The sequence below is a fragment of the Rasamsonia emersonii genome (genome assembly GCF_000968595.1).
Source record: "Rasamsonia emersonii CBS 393.64 chromosome Unknown ctg1118621760160, whole genome shotgun sequence".
Classification (NCBI taxonomy): domain Eukaryota; kingdom Fungi; phylum Ascomycota; class Eurotiomycetes; order Eurotiales; family Trichocomaceae; genus Rasamsonia; species Rasamsonia emersonii.
In genome coordinates this window covers 1-19,579 of record NW_013563162.1, presented here as the reverse complement: position 1 = coordinate 19,579, position 19,579 = coordinate 1, and the positions used below count along the sequence as shown (strand labels likewise).

Sequence of the window (19,579 nt, the reverse complement as noted above, 5' to 3'; positions counted from 1 at the left end):
TAAGCACATCCATTTTGTATGACCTGGGATAAGTTCTTCTATGACAGGTTTTAAAAATCAACCAGTTCCTCTACAACTCATCCATAAGATTAATGTACGGTAAGGCAGGTGGTTAGGTACTGCTATACAAGTAGAAAATTCACAGAGCTCGATGATAATATCGCATAGACTGGGAATTTTGATACCTGATCAGCTGATGCAGTCAGCGCTGAGCGCGGATGTACAGCACAGCTATTAACCTATTAGCACTTCAGTCGATTCAGCCGCCCAACAATTTAATTTAGCCTATCTGAAATAACAATAATTCAAGGCGATCCATCATCTGCAGTTGGCCCGAATTTAGGTGGTTCGCCTCACCGCTGCACCGTTGGTCGAGTTGCCAACTGTCAAGTACATGTACCTGAAACATCCACCAGGGCCACTTTCCGCATCGCCAGGGCTTGGGCATGAGAAGATGAAACAAATGCTGACATGTACAAGCCAATTATTAATGATTTTCTACTGAATGTTCTGGATCACAGGAATCCAAATATGACGGGTCCGACAAGCGACGACCCCTGATTACCTAATCGCAGAAACTCCCGCCATCACGTCAGCATACAGTCATCGTCATGTCCAGCCATGCAGCTGTCAAGCGATGTCTATGTATCAATATCTCCAGATCTGAGCGAGGATCCGTGTTCTTCCGACCAAAGGAGGCTGCCGGTGAGTCACACCACCAGCCAGCATCCATGAAGTCATCCAGCAGTCTGATCCGTCGCGTCAGTCTCTGCGCTGATCACCTAAGTTGTTGCTGGCCTTGCGCTAAGCAGGGGGCCAAGGGCTGTGGCTTTTTATTTGTATAGATAAATCAATTTATTATTTTTCTATAAATTTCTTTCCTGGCGTAGCACTCTCTGATTGTGATTTCTTTCTGTTTATTGTCCTGACCTTGACAATAGTCACAATCTACTACTGTCTTATCGTTATCCTCTCCACTATCCTTGGGCACGCGAGTCTGCAGTCTGCAGCAAGGAGGCAGCCACAACCATCACTCCTCCGGGTCTATTTATTACTATCGGTGCCTCGAACGACTCCTGGCGTCTTCCCAGGGATTTCCAACAAGGAGACACTCCTTCTGCGTATCCTTATCCCAATCCCATTCTTTGGTCGCGTGCATAGAGTTGGTCCCCGCCTAATCCGGCTTATCGCGGCCCCATCACGGGACCCGCCCTGCATCATCGGGATCGACGTCAAGACATGACCCCAGACTCGTCCTGACCCGGTCACGTCTGTCCTTGCGGTCGTTTCGCTGTGAATCGACTCTTCGAACCGCTTCTTCCATCTGCATTCCTCTCCTCCAGTCGCCATTTCTGCGACTGGAGAGACACGCACGATTCTGATCTGCTCCGCCAGTCGTTATCGCAATGGCCTTCCGCCTGCCAGCTCAGGCTCCCCACCAGGCATCCTACTCCCGGCGAGAGAGGCCCCCCGCCCTCGACATCTCATCGGCAGAATCCCGCCAGCAGGACGAGGATTCCAAGGAATGGGTTCTGTTCTCCCCGTCGCAACCCTCCTCCACCGCCCGCACCCGCACCGACTCGACTGACCGTACGCCCCGGACAGCTGGCCTGTCCCGACTGAGTGATTTTGGGTCCTTGAACCAGTCGGAGGATGAGGGCGACGACGATCTAGACGAGCCCTTAGAGGAAGACGCGACCGACTTAGACAGCCTGGATGATGGCCTCCATGCCTTCCGCGACTCCAACCTCCCCGATTCCTCTTACCCGGTACTGCCCACCCACGATGGACTGGGCTCGTTTCACGCGTCGGACCAGCTCATCCAGGACCAGCTGTGGCGGTATGAGCAGTACAATCCGCACCGCCAGGGAGACGTCACGCGTCGACGCCGCTCTAGTGTACAACGGCATTTGGATGCGCTGCAGGAGCGCGACGCCGATAACGCCGAGCGCGAGCGATGGCAACGCATCGAGAAATGGAGAATAGAACAGGGCAGGATTCTGTTACAAGAAATCGAGCGAGAGACAAGGCGACACCAGCGACGAAACAGTCGTGCGAGTTTGGCAAGCAACCGGACAGCGTCCCGGCGCGATGTCCTCGGCAGTATTTCTGAAACGAGGGCCATGAGTACGACGGCATCATCATCGTCGTCGACAGAGACTGCATCCTCCCAGGGTGACTCGAATTCTGAAGAGTCCTTCTGGCGTCGAATCACGCGCAAGGTCATTCGAGACTTGATCGGGATCGACGACTCGTTGCTGTCGGTCATCCTGGGAGAGTCGCTCGTTGAGACGGATTCTAGATCAACATCCTCTGAGGAGCAGCAACCAGGTCCCATCCTGCCTGAGGACATGGACCGCGAGATGAAAGATATGAAGAATGTGCCTGGTGACAATGACGTCTGGCAAGAACGGCTGCTCCAGCGAATTGCCCGAGAATTGGGCATCTTGGTTCACCAGATCTGGGAACATCCCGGCGCGTTTAGCACGTACTTGCGGAATGTTGATTCTCCAGCGGACTATTACGCTGGTATTCCTGTCTCACGCACTGAAACCGATCCCCAGTCCAGAACGTCCCAAGTCACGCCGGATAGCAACACCTACTCGTCGACCTTTTCCCCGCACTTCCCTCCTACCTTGCGCGACCCGGAGACGGCAGAGCATGCAGCCCAATGGGGCATTGAAGAAGATGACATTGCCCCAGATGCCACTGCAGATTCGAATCCCGTCGAGCCTGCTGAGGTATCGGAGTCTGCACGTCTGCAGCAGGAGCATGAGTACTGGGAGCGCGAGCTGGATGTGATGATGGTCTTTCGATACCTCCGCAACCGCTTCCGGCGTGGAGGGAACAGCAACGCAAGTGCCGGTAGCGGCCAGTCGACGCTGTCCACCGACCAGGACGCATCACGCCGCGCGGCCGTCATCCGGCAGCACCATCCCCTGGTCGCGCGTGCCCACGCCCGGTTGCAGGCTCGAAACCAGGCCCAATTTCAGCGCCAGCTGCACCTGCGGACGCAACCCCATCCCGGCATGATTTCCGGTGGAAATCCCTCCTCACCGATTGCGCGGCATCACTTCCGCCGGCCGAGTTCGAGCTGCGCGAGCCAGAGCACCAAGGTGTCGGCGAAGCGGACGCTCACTGGCGTGGGGAGCGGCTCGAGTCGGAACTACTGGGACATCGGGGGGAGTGTCGGCAGTGGCAGCGCCGTGATCTCGGTAGGCGGCCCTGGTGTGGGAGCTTGGGGTGAAGCATGATGCAGACGAACGCAACGATAATGATTGTTAAGCTATCGGGTATGGTTTTCGGCGTTGAGGAATCAGGATACAGATGACGTGTATGGAGTTATTGTCAGGAGGATCATGAAAGACGACAGGGCATCAGATGTATAGATTTGCTAGAGTTGAGAGGGACTCTAGATTTCTTGATTCGTTTTATTATCTCTATTGATATTTCGTCTATCTTCTCTGCTCAGCCGGGGGCTGCTCCTTGAATTTCTTCATCTCGACTTTCCCTTTCACCTCGCTTGATTCCACTACAATTTTTATCTATTTCTTATTTCGTATTCTATTATTTCGACATAAATCTCGATCTCCTTTTCGTTGTCCTTCTTTCTTTCTTTCTTTCTTTCTTTCTTTCTTCTTGTTCTTCTTTCTTTCTCTTCTTTTTTTTTCCGGCGGAGTTGTCAGAGTAATGGTCGTTATGTGTGGATGCCTGATTCATCCTCTAGATGTATGTACTGCATGATGTTACACGGACATAAAGCGATTCGAGTATTCATTTGTGGGTAGTAAATATAATCTATTCGCGTTGAGAATCAGATATAGTTCAGAAATAAATCATAGTCAGTCAGATTACCATCTCCTCACTATCCTTCTATACACCAGTCCTGCCGAGTCGAGCAATCTATCTCGTTATGTAAAGTCCACTATGCTATAATCCATATGGACGTCACTGTCTCATCTCACGCCGACGAAGCAGTATGCTTCTCCTTACTACCAGCCGACCTCCTCGACTTGACAAAGTTGCTTCCCAAGACAACAACCAGATAAACAACACCCACGACGCCAGCGACGACTCCGTACGCAATCACCACTCCTCGAGAAGCGCCCTGGTCCCCGGCCTCCTTCCTAGCTATCTTCAACCCCAACCCACCATTGACGACACCAAGGACGAGCATCGCGCGCCCAATCCAGCGATGTAAATGCCCAAATACGCTGCTATTGCGCCGCTTCACAAAATGCCGATGCTGCAAATACCCCATCAGCGGCTGACAAGCAACCATGTACACGACAACAACGAGGCCGATGACAGGGTGCTCCTCGTGCAAAAGATGGAACGACTGCGCGATCTGGATGCCCAGGCCCAGGCCGGTAATAGCGAGCGCGAGCGTGAGCAGCTGCAGCGGGGCGTGGATGCGCGAGGCGGTCTTGGAGTAGGGCACCATGTAGAGTGTTAGTGCGAAGGCGGGGAAGAGCACGGCGAAGCAGAGGGCCATGATTATGCCGTGGGCTTTGCGGTAGGTGTTGAGTGTTGTGTAGGAGAGGTGGCGTTTGGTGAGGTCTGTCGAGCTGGAGGATATGGAGTCTGTTGTTGGGATTGATGGATGGGATTGTGGTGGTGGTGATGATGATGCGAGTGCGACCAGGCCTATTGCTTGTAGCAGGGCGAGTCTTGCTGAAGACATCAAGATGATTAGTTAACTCTGTCCAGGTACATGCTATATCGTATCCTACGTATGGTATCACTTGCTGTTGCAGTGTGTTGGAATGACATACCTGAGCTAAGTATGCCCATCTTGCAAGACTGAATATATCTTATATATAATCTATAGGAAGAACGACAAAGAGAAGTGAACAACGTCAAATCGAGACAAAAATAGTCAGAAGAGAAACACTACTACGTCGATACTTTTTCTTTTCGGGAAAAAAAGAGAGAATGGAAAGAAGAAGAGTAAGAGAAGAGAAGAGAAGAGAAAAAGGTGAATATGCCTCCTCCCAGGAAGGAGTCTTTATAAATAGTTATGATTATAAACACAAACAACCGCCTAACCTACTTACCTACCTGCCTACCTACTAGGCAGTCCAGACGAGGTAACACAATCTGCAAGCAGCTATGAATCGGATTCATCGACTGACTAACTGATTGACTGATTGCATACGTATGTACTGTGCATACAGGACATGCGTCATCATCATCGTCATCATCGTCGTCGTCGTCAGTACCAACCAGTCCAGTCCAGTCCAGTTACGAACTTCCTTTTTTGATCATGTAGGACAGAAAGGGATACATCCCTGGAAAAGGAAGGAAAGGATATGCCAGATCAAGTCAGTGCAAAAGCAAAAAAAAAAAGCAATCTTATCTACGTAGATCCAACTAGTATGACATGAACATGAACATGCACTGCATCTGCACAGCCCAGTACGCGTATTAGGTTGCTAGGTAGATACAGATGCCATAGGTCAGCTTGCTTGACCGATAGACAAGCGGATCTACGTAGCATGACAGGGGATATATCTGCCGAGAATGATAAATAATAATATTCTTGACCTGCGCGGGCATGTATGTACCTACCTACCTACATAACTTTGGAATATCATAAGCAAGCTGGCCTAATCGGCTGCATAGCCACTCCATCTTACCCGTACCTAGGTAGGGTATCTGATCATATTTGCAGGGAAGGTAATAATGCTGATAATAATAAGCTTTTTATTTCTATGAACCTACATACCTAATCAGGTAGGTGTATGTATATATCTCCATCCCTGTCCGTGAGCAGTCTTTCCACTTTAGGTATTACGCGAGAAGTAGAATAAATAGATTGTACTGTATTAATAGTTCTGCGGTCAGATCGACATGAATGCAAAATATGTATTAATAATATTGGCGGGCTGTTTCTGGAACGGGTTGTCGTTCATCTGCACAGCCACGTTGGGACTTGGGCTGACTGACTGACTCTCTGTACGCCGTACTGTACTGTTATTACTGGACTAGGTCTGTCTGTGCGTCTTTCTTTCTTTCTTTCTTTCTTTCAGATGTGGAAGGGATTACTGTAATATTTGGCTTTTGATGGATGGTGGGTTTTAGACGGGGAATATTCTAATAAAATTCGCGGTTTCTTTTTCCTTTCTTTGCTCCCATCCGGCTCTCCTTGTCATACATGTCGTCTATTCCAGCGAAATATAAATATTTTTTTATTTGACTGTAAGCAGAATCTCTAACCGTCTTATCCAGTAATATAAAAAAAATACAGATGTCTATACGATTTTGAATTACCCTGCACTGACAGACGGGAAGAAGTTCACTGTATACAGAATAATAACAGGTCCCTGTGATTTTGAAAGAAGATACCTATATCCATATCCATAATTTAGTTTAGCCAATAATAATTAATACACAATCACAAAAAGAAATTATCGACTCCAATAATAAAAATACCAGGCTCAGTGTCAATGTCAGTACACACCCGATAATAACCGTAAGCCAAGAAGCGCATATACTGGAAATGGGAAGTAAGCAGAAATAGTCTATCTACAGATGGCACCTTATTTACACCTGCCAACTCTATTTTAATAATTCTTGTGGGGGAAATTTTTTTTTAACTTTCTGTCTTTGTATTTGTCTTTCCTGGGGCTTCCGTCTAGCTATTTGTCATCTGTCATCTGTCAACTTAATTTCTTTATGTATTATTGCGCACTGCCACGTGCTTTTGTCAGGAATTAAAAACAAAAAGTTTCTTAGGTGTGTGAGTAGGTATTAATTAGCAATGGATATTGGGACAATTCTGCAAAAGGGATAGTTAAAGAATTGGATATTGTTAGGATGTCTGTCTGGAAAGTAGATAATAACAGTGTAGCGAAGAAAACCTGTAAGCCTTGTAGATGTATAGAGTAAGCTTATGCCAGGCCATACCATGCATACATACCACAGCCTACATGATCGTACGTGCGTGCCTGGTATATACACACCTAAGCTTCGATTCGATAGCCAGAAACAATGATACATCCTATGTCAGGACTCTAGCCGTAAACAGAGTAGAGTAGTTATTACCTAGAATGTCAGGTAGAAGACAGACTCACAGACATCATCATTTTACTTTCATCGTTTGCCCTAAACGAGTAAGAAGAGGTCCGTGCTATCTGTCAACTACCGTATACACGATGGATCGTCCGCTAGGCTATATACCTACCTAGGCAGGTAGTGATGTGGCGATGTGGACGCTGGGGGATAAGCTCAGCCCCAGGATTTGGGTCGAGATTGAACCGGCATTTCGTTTATCTGATGTGATACTCCGTACGATCATAACTACCTACCTAGCTAGGTATGGCATGCTATGCTATGCTATGCGATGCGCTTGGACCTACTCTGGGACATATTCTAGCCTCTACTCATCGTAGAAATGGAATTGTACTAACTATATCTGATGCTGTGCGTATCAAACTGCTAGATTGCCAGCGTATTGCTGTATTGAGTGTTGTCCTGAGTGCTGAGTGCCTAGGGAAGCGAAACATACAATATGTCTCGATTAGGTATTCTCGATATACCGTATTGGGGTAGTAGATATCGTATAGAATTTCCTCACTGAATGGATCAGAGGACAGACATACTGACACTTTCATCGTTATAATTATCATTATTTATACTCAGCTTGTTCAACAACTCATTGATTATCCTCTTCGTATTTTCACATAGACGACTGATCTTATATAACGTCTACACCTATCGATACTATATATACTCCACAATCGACGACAATACAGGACACAGACAGCCAAATTCAATTGCCATCATACCACTCACCACCATGCCCATCCGGAAATCCACTTTCTTCCTCCTCTCCCTCCTCTCCCTTTCACCAACCATCCACGCCCAATACGGATACGGAGATAGTGGTAGTTCCTCAACCACCACCACCACCACCACCAGCACAACTTCTTCTCCCGCATCTTCTCCAAATACTAAAGCGAATACGACCGTCCACGACGTCGCCGTCGGGCAAAACGGCCTCACCTTCACGCCCGACACTCTGACGGCCGCCGTCGGCGACAAAGTCAACTTCCACTTTTATCCGCTCAACCACTCGGTTGTGCAGTCGAGTTTTGATAAGCCTTGTACGCCGATTAATGGTGGGGAAGGAGGCATATTCAGTGGGTTTGTGCCGAGTAGGGATGGTGTTGCTGTTAGTATATCACTATCCCTATGCATATAGATGATACTGATTTATGTCGTACTCTATAGAGCACAATGTTCACAATAACCATCAACGACACAACCCCCATCTGGCTATACTGTTCGCAGACGGAGCTCTCGCACTGCCAGGCTGGTATGGCGATGGTGATTAATCCGCCGTATGTCTACCCTCACCTTACATCTTTCTTTTTATTATTATTTTTCCGATCTTGCTAATTGTGTTACTCCCTCCAGGTCCTCCGGTAACACCCTCAGCGCATACAAAGCTGCTGCCACGAATACGGGTACCAGTGTGTCGCCGCCGACGGTCCAGGGAGGGGTTCTTAGCCAGAGTGCGAATCCGGGATCGTCGTCGTCGTCGTCATCGGCGGCGCCGGCGGCGAGTCCATCAGTGAATGCTGCTTCGGATGGGTTGAATGGTGATAGGAACTGGCTGGCTGTGATTGTTAGTGTGTTGGCGGCGGTGACGGTGTAGTTAAGACCGACAATGGTGGGAATGTAGATGGATAGAGGATGACATATGGGTAGGAGGAGGAGAGAGTTATTCTAGCTGAAGCGGGAGGTGTATTTAGATTATGTTATTCTTCATTGACTGCTTATTGAGGGTCCAAGTACAGTGATAACTGATATCATATACTTGTGACTTGACGTACTATTGATCAGCGTGTGTAGTCGGTCGTTTATTCTCTAGCATATTGACAGGCCACGAGAATGTATGCTTCCGGCCTGACGGCATATCCTACGGGTCAATCTGACTATCTGCATACTTCGAGTGCAGCTATTTCAGGAGTGTAGCCGTCTGGGTAGATTGCATTCATAGTAGATACAAATTCGATTTCCTAGTAGAAACCCCGATATAATCCAACTACCTCAGACCGAACCAGTACAACTCCGCCCGTGGAAAAACATCAAAAACCGTCATTTCATTTATGCCTCCTGAGAAACGTTTTCGTACGCCTCAGGGAAGCGCTTGATGTTCTCCTCAATCAGGCCGTGCTGGCGGTGGAACTGCACGTAGGCACCGTCGTTCTTGACACGGCCCTCCTGGCGCAGCTTGACGTACTCCTCACGGCGCAGAGGCGTGAAGCCCCAGTTCTTCGACACAATGACCTTTTGGCGACCAGGGAACTTGTACATGGAGCGGCGCAGAGCCTCGACGGCGATCGCACGGTTGGCGTCACGGGTGCGGACGGACAGAAGGATCTGGCCGATGTGCACACGAGCCACGGAGCCGTTGGGCTTGCCGAAGGCACCACGCATACCGGTCTGGAGACGATCGGCACCGGCGCACGATAACATCTTGTTGATCCGCACGACGTGGAAGGGGTGGGCACGGACACGAAGGTGGAAACCTTCCTTACCGGCCATCTTCACCAGGTACCTGCAGTGTATTAGTAATGTAAAAAAAAATTGACATTGATACAATCCAAGACATACTTGTTGGCGCAGATACGGGCAGCTTCGAGAGCCTCAGAGGACAGCTGCTCGTACTCGTTCGAGACCATGTGCACGCACAGAGGGAAGTCATCGACGCTGGCCTTCTTCCGACCCAGGTCATAGATACGGATCTTCGGGTCGGGGACACCGCGGTTGAACCGCGACTTAGGGTAGGGCTAGACACAGTCAGTATCTCGATCGAATTCGTTCACGATAACTCGTTCAGTTATTATAAATTCGAGGAGCAAGTCGTCTGGACATGGGCGTGCTGGTTCCCGGGTGTATCCCCACAATCCTCAACTCCAAATGGGAGAAAATCAAAAAACACCACACGTGAAACACGCCAGACGCACCTTGTTCTTGCAGTAGCGGTAGCACCTCGCAGGACGACGGGCCATCTTGACGGCTGGAAATGGAAACTGCACTTCCTGCGAACGGTCGACGGGAGTTGGAGATGGAAAGATGGACGACGGCCGGGAGGGTTGAAGTCACTGGCAGGTCTGCCCCAGTTTGATTTCAAAGCAAGCCGCTAATCGCGTATTGTGGCAAAGCCCTAAACCCTAAGCGACGACCCGTTGTGCTGTGCTTACTCAGCGGGACGCGGGAAAACGTTTCTCCATCGGATGCCGTTTTGGGTCTGCTGTTTGCACTGTTTGCCCAAGTCAGGTGACTCGACCTTAGTAATCAGCTCGTACGAATCGTGCGTCATGCTGGCAGCCTGCCTGTTTCAGGCCCGCCGCTCAAAGGGGCAGTGCCATCATCACGATCCACTCGTGAGGCACAAAGAAGATATTAAAGGAACAAAGGAGTGCCACTGCTGGCCGTGGCGGAGCGTGGAAGCATCGCTGGCCTGGTGTCAGCATGGTCGATCCCAATGACCGCTGGTGGATGCGGCTTGGGTCCCCCGGAGACCGTTCCCTTGCCGTTCCCTGGGGAATGAAATGCATAAACGGCCCTGTAGGATGCTAATAATAAGAAATATTACCGGTCCACGCAGTAGGTTATTGAGAGTCACATCCAATAAGAACCCCTTCTCATTGGAATCCGGCTACGGATGCAGCACAGGGACAGCATCCTGTCTGTAACTCTGTATGGCCGTCCCAAGCCCGTGCATGCGGAAACAACGCGTTTGGCTACTATTAGACGTTGTCGCCGGCCACCTCAGCGGCCCGAGTAATAAAATTATAAACAGCCCCTTCTGTCGTCGCCAACCTTCGTGTTCTCTTTCATCGTTTCCAAGCTGATCTCTCACATTCGAGAATCGTTTTGCGGCCAACGCATCACTCAGCCAATTGTGTTGTCGAGCCGAATTTAGTGCCTTGTCACCGCCTCGAGCCACAGGGGTCGATCATCGCCACGAGTCCGCCTTCAACACCATAGTCCCAGGTCATCCACTTCAACACTCCAGATACGCAGGTTGTGATCGAACCCGGACGTGTCGTTAGAGCAATCACCCTCGGTGTCTCTCGACATGTCTGCGACACCCAAGAAACCCGGGACTGGAACAAATGGGACCAGCTCCCGGTCTTCCACCGGTGACAGTCCTGGCACACACTCCCGAAGTCCATCCAAGTCCACCAACGGCCTTCAACGAACCCCATCCGGTCGCGCTTCGCCAGTGTCGGCTCGTGCAGCAGCCCGGAAGCCTGGTCGATCGAATCTCAGCGTGTCCAGTGTTCCCAAGGTCACGAATAATGACTCGTCCGACGAGGAAGCGCGGGCACAGAATGCCGCCCTCATCGAGGAGTTGAAGGAGCAGTTGCAGAAGGCTGAAAGCGCTTCGGAGGAGTATCGGAAGCAGCTCGAGGTCCTCCAGGTGCGCCTGGATGAGGCGATTGCAGAACAAACAAGGCTCGAGGACCAGGCTCATGAGAAGGACAGCAAGATTGAAGCCTTGAATGCGGAAATCCGGGAGCATGCTCGCCAGCTGCGTGACCTGGAGCAAGCGCACGAGCGGGAGCGTAATGCTATGTTGCAGGACAAGGAACAGCAGGCGAGTCGGGAGGAAGAGCTGCAGGCGACTATCCAACGCCTGAAGGAGTCTCTTGCCCAGAAGGAGCGGGCGAACACAGAGGGTGATAAAAATGTTTCTCGATCATGTAAGTTTCCCAGAGCTTCGCCGAATATCCCTCGTGCTGATCCTCTGTGTAGCCAGCTTTCGCAGTCGATCCTCTCCAGACGTTGACAACGGACAATTTGCTCCTTCCTCTCAGCTAGAGCGCAGCCCTTCCCGGAACAACTCGCAATTACTCTTACAAAAAGACAAGTTGATTGAATCTCTACGGCTGGAACTGGCAGAATCGCAGATCAAGCTCGTGGAGTTGGAGAACAAGGGCGGCGGTCGCCAGCAGGAGCTGGAACGAGAACTCCTGGAGGCCCGGATGGCCAATGCTCGTTTGATGGAAGACAACGAGAGCTACCAGCTGCTGCTGAGCGAGAAGACGTTGAACGGTGATTTTACGAAAGGCGATTTCCTACACAATGCTGCCCCAGGAGGTTCCCAAGGCCGCCAAAGTTCTCTGGCGGATGAGCTCGAGTCGGTGGGTGAAGGGAGCGCGGCGGAGATCCGCAAACTGGAGGCAGAGATCAGGAATCTCAAGGACCAGAACAAGGCCCTGACTCTGTACATCGAGAGAATTATTGGCCGTCTCCTGCAGCACGAAGGCTTCGAAAAGATTCTGGACAAGAATGAGAATCCGGCCCCCACCACCACTACCTCAAAGACCGACAAGGAACTTCCACCAGCCCCTCCTGAGAAAGATGGCCAATCTTCCACCCTTCTGCAGCGAGCCAAATCGGTCGTGACGGGTCAAACAACAAACCGCCCTCGGCCTAAACCCCGCCCGTCCAGCGTCATGCAGGCGCCCACCTCGGCTCCCTCTGCGTTTGAGAATCCGGAGACGGCTCCTAGCATTCCTCTGACTCGCGCCCCGTCTATCCGAGCCCACCGCAGGACTCGCTCCGACCAACCCACCGACGGGACGGCGGCCGCGGTCGTCGGTCAGATGTACCGTGGGCCTTCGAGCGCTCGCAGTGCTTCTGGCGGGCCCATGAGTCCGACCACCATGGGACCGGGCTCCCGACAGAGTGGCATCTTCGGCTCCAACTACATCTCGGGCGTCGGCGCTGGCAGGCGTGCTCCATCTCAGAGCAGCCAGCCCGAGCGCAAGAGACTCAGTAGCTCTGACAGTGTCTCCAGCGATGCCAATGCCGAAGTCAGCTCGACGGGAGCTGTTTCGACTCCCCCCAGCCGCAACAGCAGTGGCATGACCAACTACACGGGTGCCGTGATGATGCAGAACAAGCTGCGGCCGCTGCGACTGGTCCAAGAGAACCAGGAAGAAGACGAGGCTGCCAAGAAAAAGGCCAATCGCAATAGCTGGATCCCCTGGTTCGGCCGTGCTAAAGAGGACGAGAGTGTCCACTCCTGATCTTGATTTCGATATTTTTGCTATTTCTGCGTGTTAGTGTTTTTTAATATTTCCTTGCCATGTCACGAGAACATCATTTCAGCTTATGTGTAATGCCGCCGTTATTTATCGGTCTATTCTGTCTGTCTGAAGGTGCGAATTGAGGATTTTTTTTTCTCTTCGATCTGTTAAATACCCATTGATCTCATGTGTTATCTGTTTTTAATGTTCTCGTCTTCTCTTTCTGCGCCTTGTGTGATGTATGATAAACTTTATTGTTTACTCCCCGATTGGATTGGAAGCCTCTGGCGGTGAGAACTTGTCACCGGCCAATACGACGGGTCTTGGGCTACAGCCGTGATGAGGCTGGCGGTAGCTACAAGCTACTATCTTCCTTGCAATTGATATCAATTTATCTCTGCTCTATGAGGATCTGCAATTGGGATTGCTTGAGGTAACCTGTTTGTGAGTTATGCTGTCAAAGTAGTTTCTAGGAGAATGATCTAAATAAATTGGATTTCTGATTACTAGCTTTGATTATCCTGCTTCTCTGTAGTCTTGATATCATGTAGCATTCTTAAACTCGATCTTTGTTGGAGTTGTGTTGCTTCTCCGGAACAACGTTGGGGCGCATCCGCAGACAGCCAGCCAGCCGACCAACCATCTTCGCCCAAGCGGGATCGGCCACGCTGCGAAGTCCCGTCGGAGACAGACATCACCCATCCAGACATCACCACCGGGCATTCTGCCACAAGCAGGAGAGAAGGCCTCGAAGGAAAGATACACCGGTTTCTACGTTGCCCACCATGCCCGGTCCGCTCTCCCTCTTCGCCGTCAATGCGGTGCTGATCATGTCCACCGATGACCACTCCCGCATCTTCGCCAAATACTACTCACCACCGCACCCGCCGGCGGGCACAGCACCCAACGCGACCAATTACCCCGGCGCGAACCCCTATCCGACCGTCAAGGAGCAGAAGGCCTTCGAGAAGGGCCTGATGGAGAAGACGAACAAGTCGACAAGCGACGTGATCCTGTACGACAACCGGGTTGTCGTGTTCAAAGTCGAGAGCGATGTGATGCTGTACGTGGTGGGCAGCGCGGAGGAGAACGAAGTTTTGCTGTATAACGTCGTGCTGTCGTTGCGGGATACTTTGGGCATTTTGTTCAAGTGCGTTGCCTGCTTTCCACGTTTCATTGTATATTATCTGTCTGAATTCCCTCACTGACTCGGATTCCTGTCAAAACAGAGGCGCAACGGATAAACGGACGATTGTCGAAAACTATGACCTGGTTGCCCTTGCCGTGGACGAGATCATCGACGACGGCATCATTCTCGAGACCGACCCCGTCCTGATCGCTTCGCGGGTCAGCCGCGCCCCGGCCCCTGACGTGCCCAACATGAAGAGCATCGACCTGTCCGAGCAGGGTCTGCTGAATGCATGGGAGTTTGGAAAGCGGAGACTGGCCGAGGGTTTACGGCAGGGACTGTAGCGTCCCTTACCGGGATTTCTCTTCTGTTCGGGGAAATCAGGGAGTGTTTGTTCAGTCTTGTTTTTTTCATTGCGCATCGCTTGTTGAAAGACTCCATTAATTCCCATTTTTTATTCTTTTGGGCGAGAAAAGCTGGGCTTGGCGCGATTTTCTTTTTAATATGTTTGCTGTCATTATTTCATTCTGATAGCCCATGGTTGAATGTTTCTGTGTCCTCTTTGCTAGTGAAGGGGAGTTATCTCATGATCCATAGAGTTACAGTGTGTGTGTGTGTGTGTTTGTTTTTTTTTCATGCTAGGTAAAAGCACGAGGTCAGAATTCAAAGATACGGCCTTTATGATCGATTGTCTTTTTCGATCCATGCTCTGTTGAACCTGCAAGAATCAAGGAGTTGAGCAAACATTCGGTGATAGTGGATTCTTTTTTAGCGATCACGCAGAAACCTGCCCATAAACTTTCCACCTATTTTGACAATGGGACTCTGAAAACGAAAGTGAAAAATTCATATTTTGCAGACCATAATTGTTCTACTGATGAAGTCCTTACGTTGCATAGAAATAGATGCTTAATTAATTAATTAGACGCGGTCGTCTGATTTATAACCAAATCCACCCACCAAAAAGTCCGCTCCGCCCCGCATACGTCACGGAGGAACAACTGAGGGTGGTCTCCCCTCCTCTCTTGCACTGCAGTAGCCATCTCTCCCTGTCCCTCTCTCTTGCCAGCTTTTCCAATCATTCAATGTTGACAGAGGAATAGAAAGGACATCTTTCTCTCCCTCTGGCACCAATACTGACCTTCCTGTCCCTCCTGCTTTCAAGGTGCAATTGTCGCGTTTTTTCGGAAAAGGAACAACTTGCGTGGGGACAAAAAAAAGACAGAGAAAGAAGACAGACAGAGGACGGATCGGGAGGAAAATAGACGATATCCAAGGATGAAGCAGAGGTTTTCGTCTTTGGATGTCAAGGTCATCTCCCTCGAGCTCAACGCCGCGCTGACCGGCCTGCGCGTCTCGAATATCTACGATCTTTCTTCGGTAAGGAACGTCCCTGGTAAATTCGTGTTTATACTAGGTTTACAATCGCTGACTTAACACCCCCGGGTTAACTAGCGCATCTTCCTCTTCAAACTTGCCAAACCGGACCATCGCAGACAGTTCATTGTCGACTCCGGTTTCCGATGTCATCTCACCGAGTATTCGCGCACCACCGCGAGCGCGCCCTCCGGCTTCGTGAGTCGCTTGCGCAAGTTCCTCAAGACGAGACGGGTGACTTCCGTTTCTCAGATCGGGACCGATAGAATCATCGACATTGTCTTCAGCGATGGCCTTTACCACTTGTTTCTCGAATTCTTCGCCGGCGGTAACATCATTCTCACGGACGGTGATTACAAGATCGTCGCGCTCTTCCGCCAGGTGCCTGCCGGTGGCGATCAGGAGGAAGTCAAGGTCGGATTGAACTATACGGTCACAAATAAGCAGAATTACCATGGAGTTCCTGAGTTATCTCAGGAGCGGTTGAAACAGACGCTACAAAAGGCGATCGAGGCGGAAGCTGCGGAGACTGCGCCCAAGAAGACGAAAAAGAAGCAGGGAGATTATTTGAGGAAGGCATTGTCGCAGGGCTTCCCAGAATTTCCCCCGCTGCTGCTGGACCATGCGATTGCGGGCAGAGAGCTTGATTCCGACATACGCCCTGAGCAGGTCCTGGAGGACCAGCATCTTCTCGAAAAGGTCATGGAGGTGTTGGAGGAAGCCGATACAATCAGGAAACAGCTTTCTGTGGGCGATAAACATCCAGGGTATATAGTGGCAAAGGACGACGGCAAGTCGGCGGAGCAGCAAGCCTGGGAGGATTCCTCTGCTTCAAAGCAGAAGAAACTGCTGTACGAAGACTTTCATCCCTTCAAGCCTCGACAGTTTGAAGGCAAGCCCGGGTTCACGATCTTGGAGTTCGACAGGTTCAACAACACAGTTGACGAGTATTTCTCGTCGATCGAGTCGCAGAAGCTAGAATCTCGGCTGACAGAGCACGAAGAAGCTGCGAAAAGGAAGCTGGAGGCGGCCAGGATCGAGCATGAGAAGCGCGTCGGGGCTCTCAAGCAGGCGCAAGAGCTTCACATCCGCAAAGCAGAAGCGATCGAGGCCAACGTGTATCGGGTCCAGGAGACCATAGACGCCGTCAACGGACTTATTGCTCAAGGCATGGACTGGGTGGAAATCGCACGGCTGATCGAGATGGAGCAGGGCAGAAACAACCCGGTCGCGAAGATCATCAAGCTTCCTTTGAAACTTCACGAGAATACAATAACACTGGTCCTAGGAGAAGCCACGTATGAGGCGGAGGAGGATGAAGATGAAGCCTACGACTCTGACTCGGAAGAAGAAGATTCCGAGGACGACAGCGATATCGAAGCAAAGCGGGAAGCAGCACAACGCCCTTCTCGAACACTGGAGATCGATATCGATCTGGGTCTATCGCCATGGGCCAATGCTACCCAGTACTACGAACAGAAGAAGGCTGCGGCGGTGAAAGAGCAAAAGACGATCCAGTCGTCTGAGAAGGCGCTCAAGAGTCAGGAAAAGAAAGTCACCGAGGATCTTAAGCGTAATCTCAAACAGGAGAAGCAAATTTTGAGGCCAGCGCGGAAGCCTTTCTGGTTTGAGAAGTACATGTTCTTCATCTCTTCTGACGGGTACTTGGTTCTGGGGTGAGTATAAAACAACTATCTAAGTGCTAATTTGTTTCATGTCGTCCTGTCCACTAATCGAGAAAACAGTGGTCGCGACACGCACCAGACTGAAGTCCTTTACAGACGTTATCTCAAAAAGGGAGACGTTTTCGTCCATGCTGATATTGACGGAGCCACTCCAGTCATTGTGAAGAATAGGCAGGGGACGCCCGATGCACCAATCCCTCCAGGGACCCTGTCGCAGGCAGGGAGTCTTTCGGTCGCCACTTCAAAGGCGTGGGAGTCGAAGGCACTGATGCCCGCGTGGTGGGTTCATGCACACCAAGTGTCGAAGACGAACGAAAGAGGAGAGCTCCTGGCCACCGGGGGCTTTGTGATCAATGGCGAGAAGAACTACCTCGCGCCTAGCCAGCTGGTTCTCGGATTCGCAGTCATGTTCCAGATCAGCAAGGAAAGCATCCCGAACCATCGAAAACACCGTCTTCAGGAGCCAGAAGAAGCAAAAGAACCAGCCACGGATGCAAATGAGACTCCTAAGGCTGAGACTGGGGACCTGTCTCAGCAGGAGGCAGATGCCAAGACGCCTGAGGATCAGGGTATAGATGGAGCTGTTGAACAGACTGCGGACGGGAATGATCAAGGAGCCGACAAAGAAGAGAGCGAAAGCTCAGATTCCGACAGTGACAAAGATGAAGACGATGCAGCTCCTAGGTCTAACCCACTCCAAACAGAAGGTCCAACAGCCACTGAAGAAGCAACCGCCGCGAAGGAAGGCGACGTGCAAGACGGAGAGAAATCGGATGGCGAAGACGAGCAAGAACACGCCTCCCAGAACGAGGGCAATGAGGCAACTGGAGACGACGGCACTTCTGTTGCAGAGACGGTTGACTCCTCCACTCCACAGCGCCCACTAGGCAAGAGATACCTCTCTGCTCGTGAGAGGAGACTGCTAAAGAAAGGAAAACCCCTCGAGTCGCCCGCATCGACCAAAGAAACTACTCCCACTCCTCCACCTTCTACTACTAACGACGACAACACTCCTTCCGGGTCTACGACACCCCATCAACAACAACAACCAGCAAAACCAACCCCAGCCGCTGCTGCTGCCACATCCGTCCGCGGCAAAAAGGGCAAGGCGAAGAAGGCGGCTCAGAAATACGCGGACCAGGACGAGGAAGAGCGCGAGCTCGCCCTCCGGTTGCTAGGATCCAACGCCAAAGCCAGCAAGGCGGCCGAAGCAGCCGCCGCCAAAGCGAAACGGGAAGCCGAACTCGAGGCGCAGAAACAGCGTCGGCGGGCACAGCACGACCGCGCCGCGGAAGCCGAACGCAAACGCCTCGCACAATTACAGCACGCAGAGGCAGCAGCAGAAGACGACTACGACGAAGAGACAGCCAAGGCGGAGGCAGAGGACCTATCCTGGCTACCAGCGCTAGTCGGCACCCCACTGCCGGAAGACGAAGTGCTATTCGCGATCCCCGTCTCGGCGCCCTGGGCCGCCCTGGGCCGGTACAAGTACCGCGCCAAACTGCAACCGGGCAGCGTGAAGAAAGGCAAAGCCGTCAAGGAGATCCTAGGCCACTGGATCGCGGAAGCGAGCGGTAGCAGCACCGGCGTGGGCAAGAAGGCGATTGCGGAAGATGTTGCCAACGGCCTGGACCGCGCGACGGCGGAGAGGATGCGTGCGCGCGAGGCAGAACTGCTCAAGACATGGCGGGATGTGGAGATTGTGAACACGCTGCCTGTCAGCAAAGTGCGGATTGTCTCTGGTGGTGGTGCTGGTGCTGGCGGCGGTGGTGGTAAAGGTGAGGGTAAAGGCGAGGGTAAAGGAGGGAAAGGAGGAAAAGGTGACAGTAAACAGAAAGGAGGCAAGGGAGGGAAGAAGAAGTAAATAATTAACGTAATCAACCACCGAGCGACGAATACCACCGAGCGACGAATTTTCGCCGCACCCACTATAATTTTGAAGCTTTTCAACCACCAATACAATTAAATTAGACTATCTAGTAGTTGAATATATAGCTATTTATTAGGACAATTCCTTATGGTATGTCCAATAGTCCCACAGCCACTGCAGCGTTGTGGAGCTCGCCGTTGAGGCATAGGTGTAGGCTCATCAAGCTTCTCATTAAGCTGCGTATCAAGCTGCTGAATGCGATTTTGGCCTTCTTGTACAGATAAAAGGGTATCATTACCTAGAATAGCACGCCTTCTTGCCTTCTTTCTAGTTTTTCCGCTCAGTCTCAGCTCGTAGAGTCCTAATTTCATCTCGAAGAAGAAGGTTCATATTCATTGCCATCTGCGCGGCCTTTTCAAGATGATGAATATGAGACATTGGGCTGCTAGAAAGCTTTTGCTTT

The 19,579-nt window shown here is 51.0% G+C and overlaps 7 protein-coding genes across 7 annotated transcripts; 5 read left to right on the top strand and 2 right to left on the bottom strand.

Moving 5' to 3' along the window:
* Positions 1-1,406: 1,406 nt before the first annotated feature.
* T310_4776 (uncharacterized protein) lies at positions 1,407-3,254 on the top strand (the record flags this gene model as incomplete). The annotated part of the gene is made up of 1 exon (XM_013472356.1): positions 1,407-3,254. One exon carries the CDS (start codon positions 1,407-1,409, stop codon positions 3,252-3,254), a length of 1,848 nt encoding a protein of 615 aa, XP_013327810.1.
* A 707-nt stretch (positions 3,255-3,961) lies between these two features.
* On the bottom strand, positions 3,962-4,794 carry T310_4775 (uncharacterized protein; the record flags this gene model as incomplete). Its single annotated transcript, XM_013472355.1, has 2 exons — positions 3,962-4,674; positions 4,776-4,794. The coding sequence occupies 2 exons, from the start codon at positions 4,792-4,794 to the stop codon at positions 3,962-3,964; spliced, it is 732 nt and encodes a 243-aa protein (XP_013327809.1).
* A 3,007-nt stretch (positions 4,795-7,801) lies between these two features.
* On the top strand, positions 7,802-8,662 carry T310_4774 (Extracellular serine-rich protein; the record flags this gene model as incomplete). The annotated part of the gene is made up of 3 exons (XM_013472354.1): positions 7,802-8,176; positions 8,236-8,345; positions 8,422-8,662. 3 exons carry the CDS (start codon positions 7,802-7,804, stop codon positions 8,660-8,662), a joined length of 726 nt encoding a protein of 241 aa, XP_013327808.1.
* A 452-nt stretch (positions 8,663-9,114) lies between these two features.
* On the bottom strand, positions 9,115-10,022 carry T310_4773 (60S ribosomal protein L10; the record flags this gene model as incomplete). Its single annotated transcript, XM_013472353.1, has 3 exons — positions 9,115-9,568; positions 9,625-9,800; positions 9,978-10,022. The coding sequence occupies 3 exons, from the start codon at positions 10,020-10,022 to the stop codon at positions 9,115-9,117; spliced, it is 675 nt and encodes a 224-aa protein (XP_013327807.1).
* Positions 10,023-11,095: 1,073 nt separating this feature from the next.
* On the top strand, positions 11,096-13,055 carry T310_4772 (uncharacterized protein; the record flags this gene model as incomplete). The annotated part of the gene is made up of 2 exons (XM_013472352.1): positions 11,096-11,723; positions 11,776-13,055. The coding sequence occupies 2 exons, from the start codon at positions 11,096-11,098 to the stop codon at positions 13,053-13,055; spliced, it is 1,908 nt and encodes a 635-aa protein (XP_013327806.1).
* A 785-nt stretch (positions 13,056-13,840) lies between these two features.
* Positions 13,841-14,528, top strand: T310_4771 (uncharacterized protein; the record flags this gene model as incomplete). The annotated part of the gene is made up of 2 exons (XM_013472351.1): positions 13,841-14,118; positions 14,207-14,528. 2 exons carry the CDS (start codon positions 13,841-13,843, stop codon positions 14,526-14,528), a joined length of 600 nt encoding a protein of 199 aa, XP_013327805.1.
* A 934-nt stretch (positions 14,529-15,462) lies between these two features.
* On the top strand, positions 15,463-19,110 carry T310_4770 (DUF814 domain protein; the record flags this gene model as incomplete). Its single annotated transcript, XM_013472350.1, has 3 exons — positions 15,463-15,564; positions 15,640-17,222; positions 17,262-19,110. The coding sequence occupies 3 exons, from the start codon at positions 15,463-15,465 to the stop codon at positions 19,108-19,110; spliced, it is 3,534 nt and encodes a 1,177-aa protein (XP_013327804.1).
* Positions 19,111-19,579: the final 469 nt, after the last annotated feature.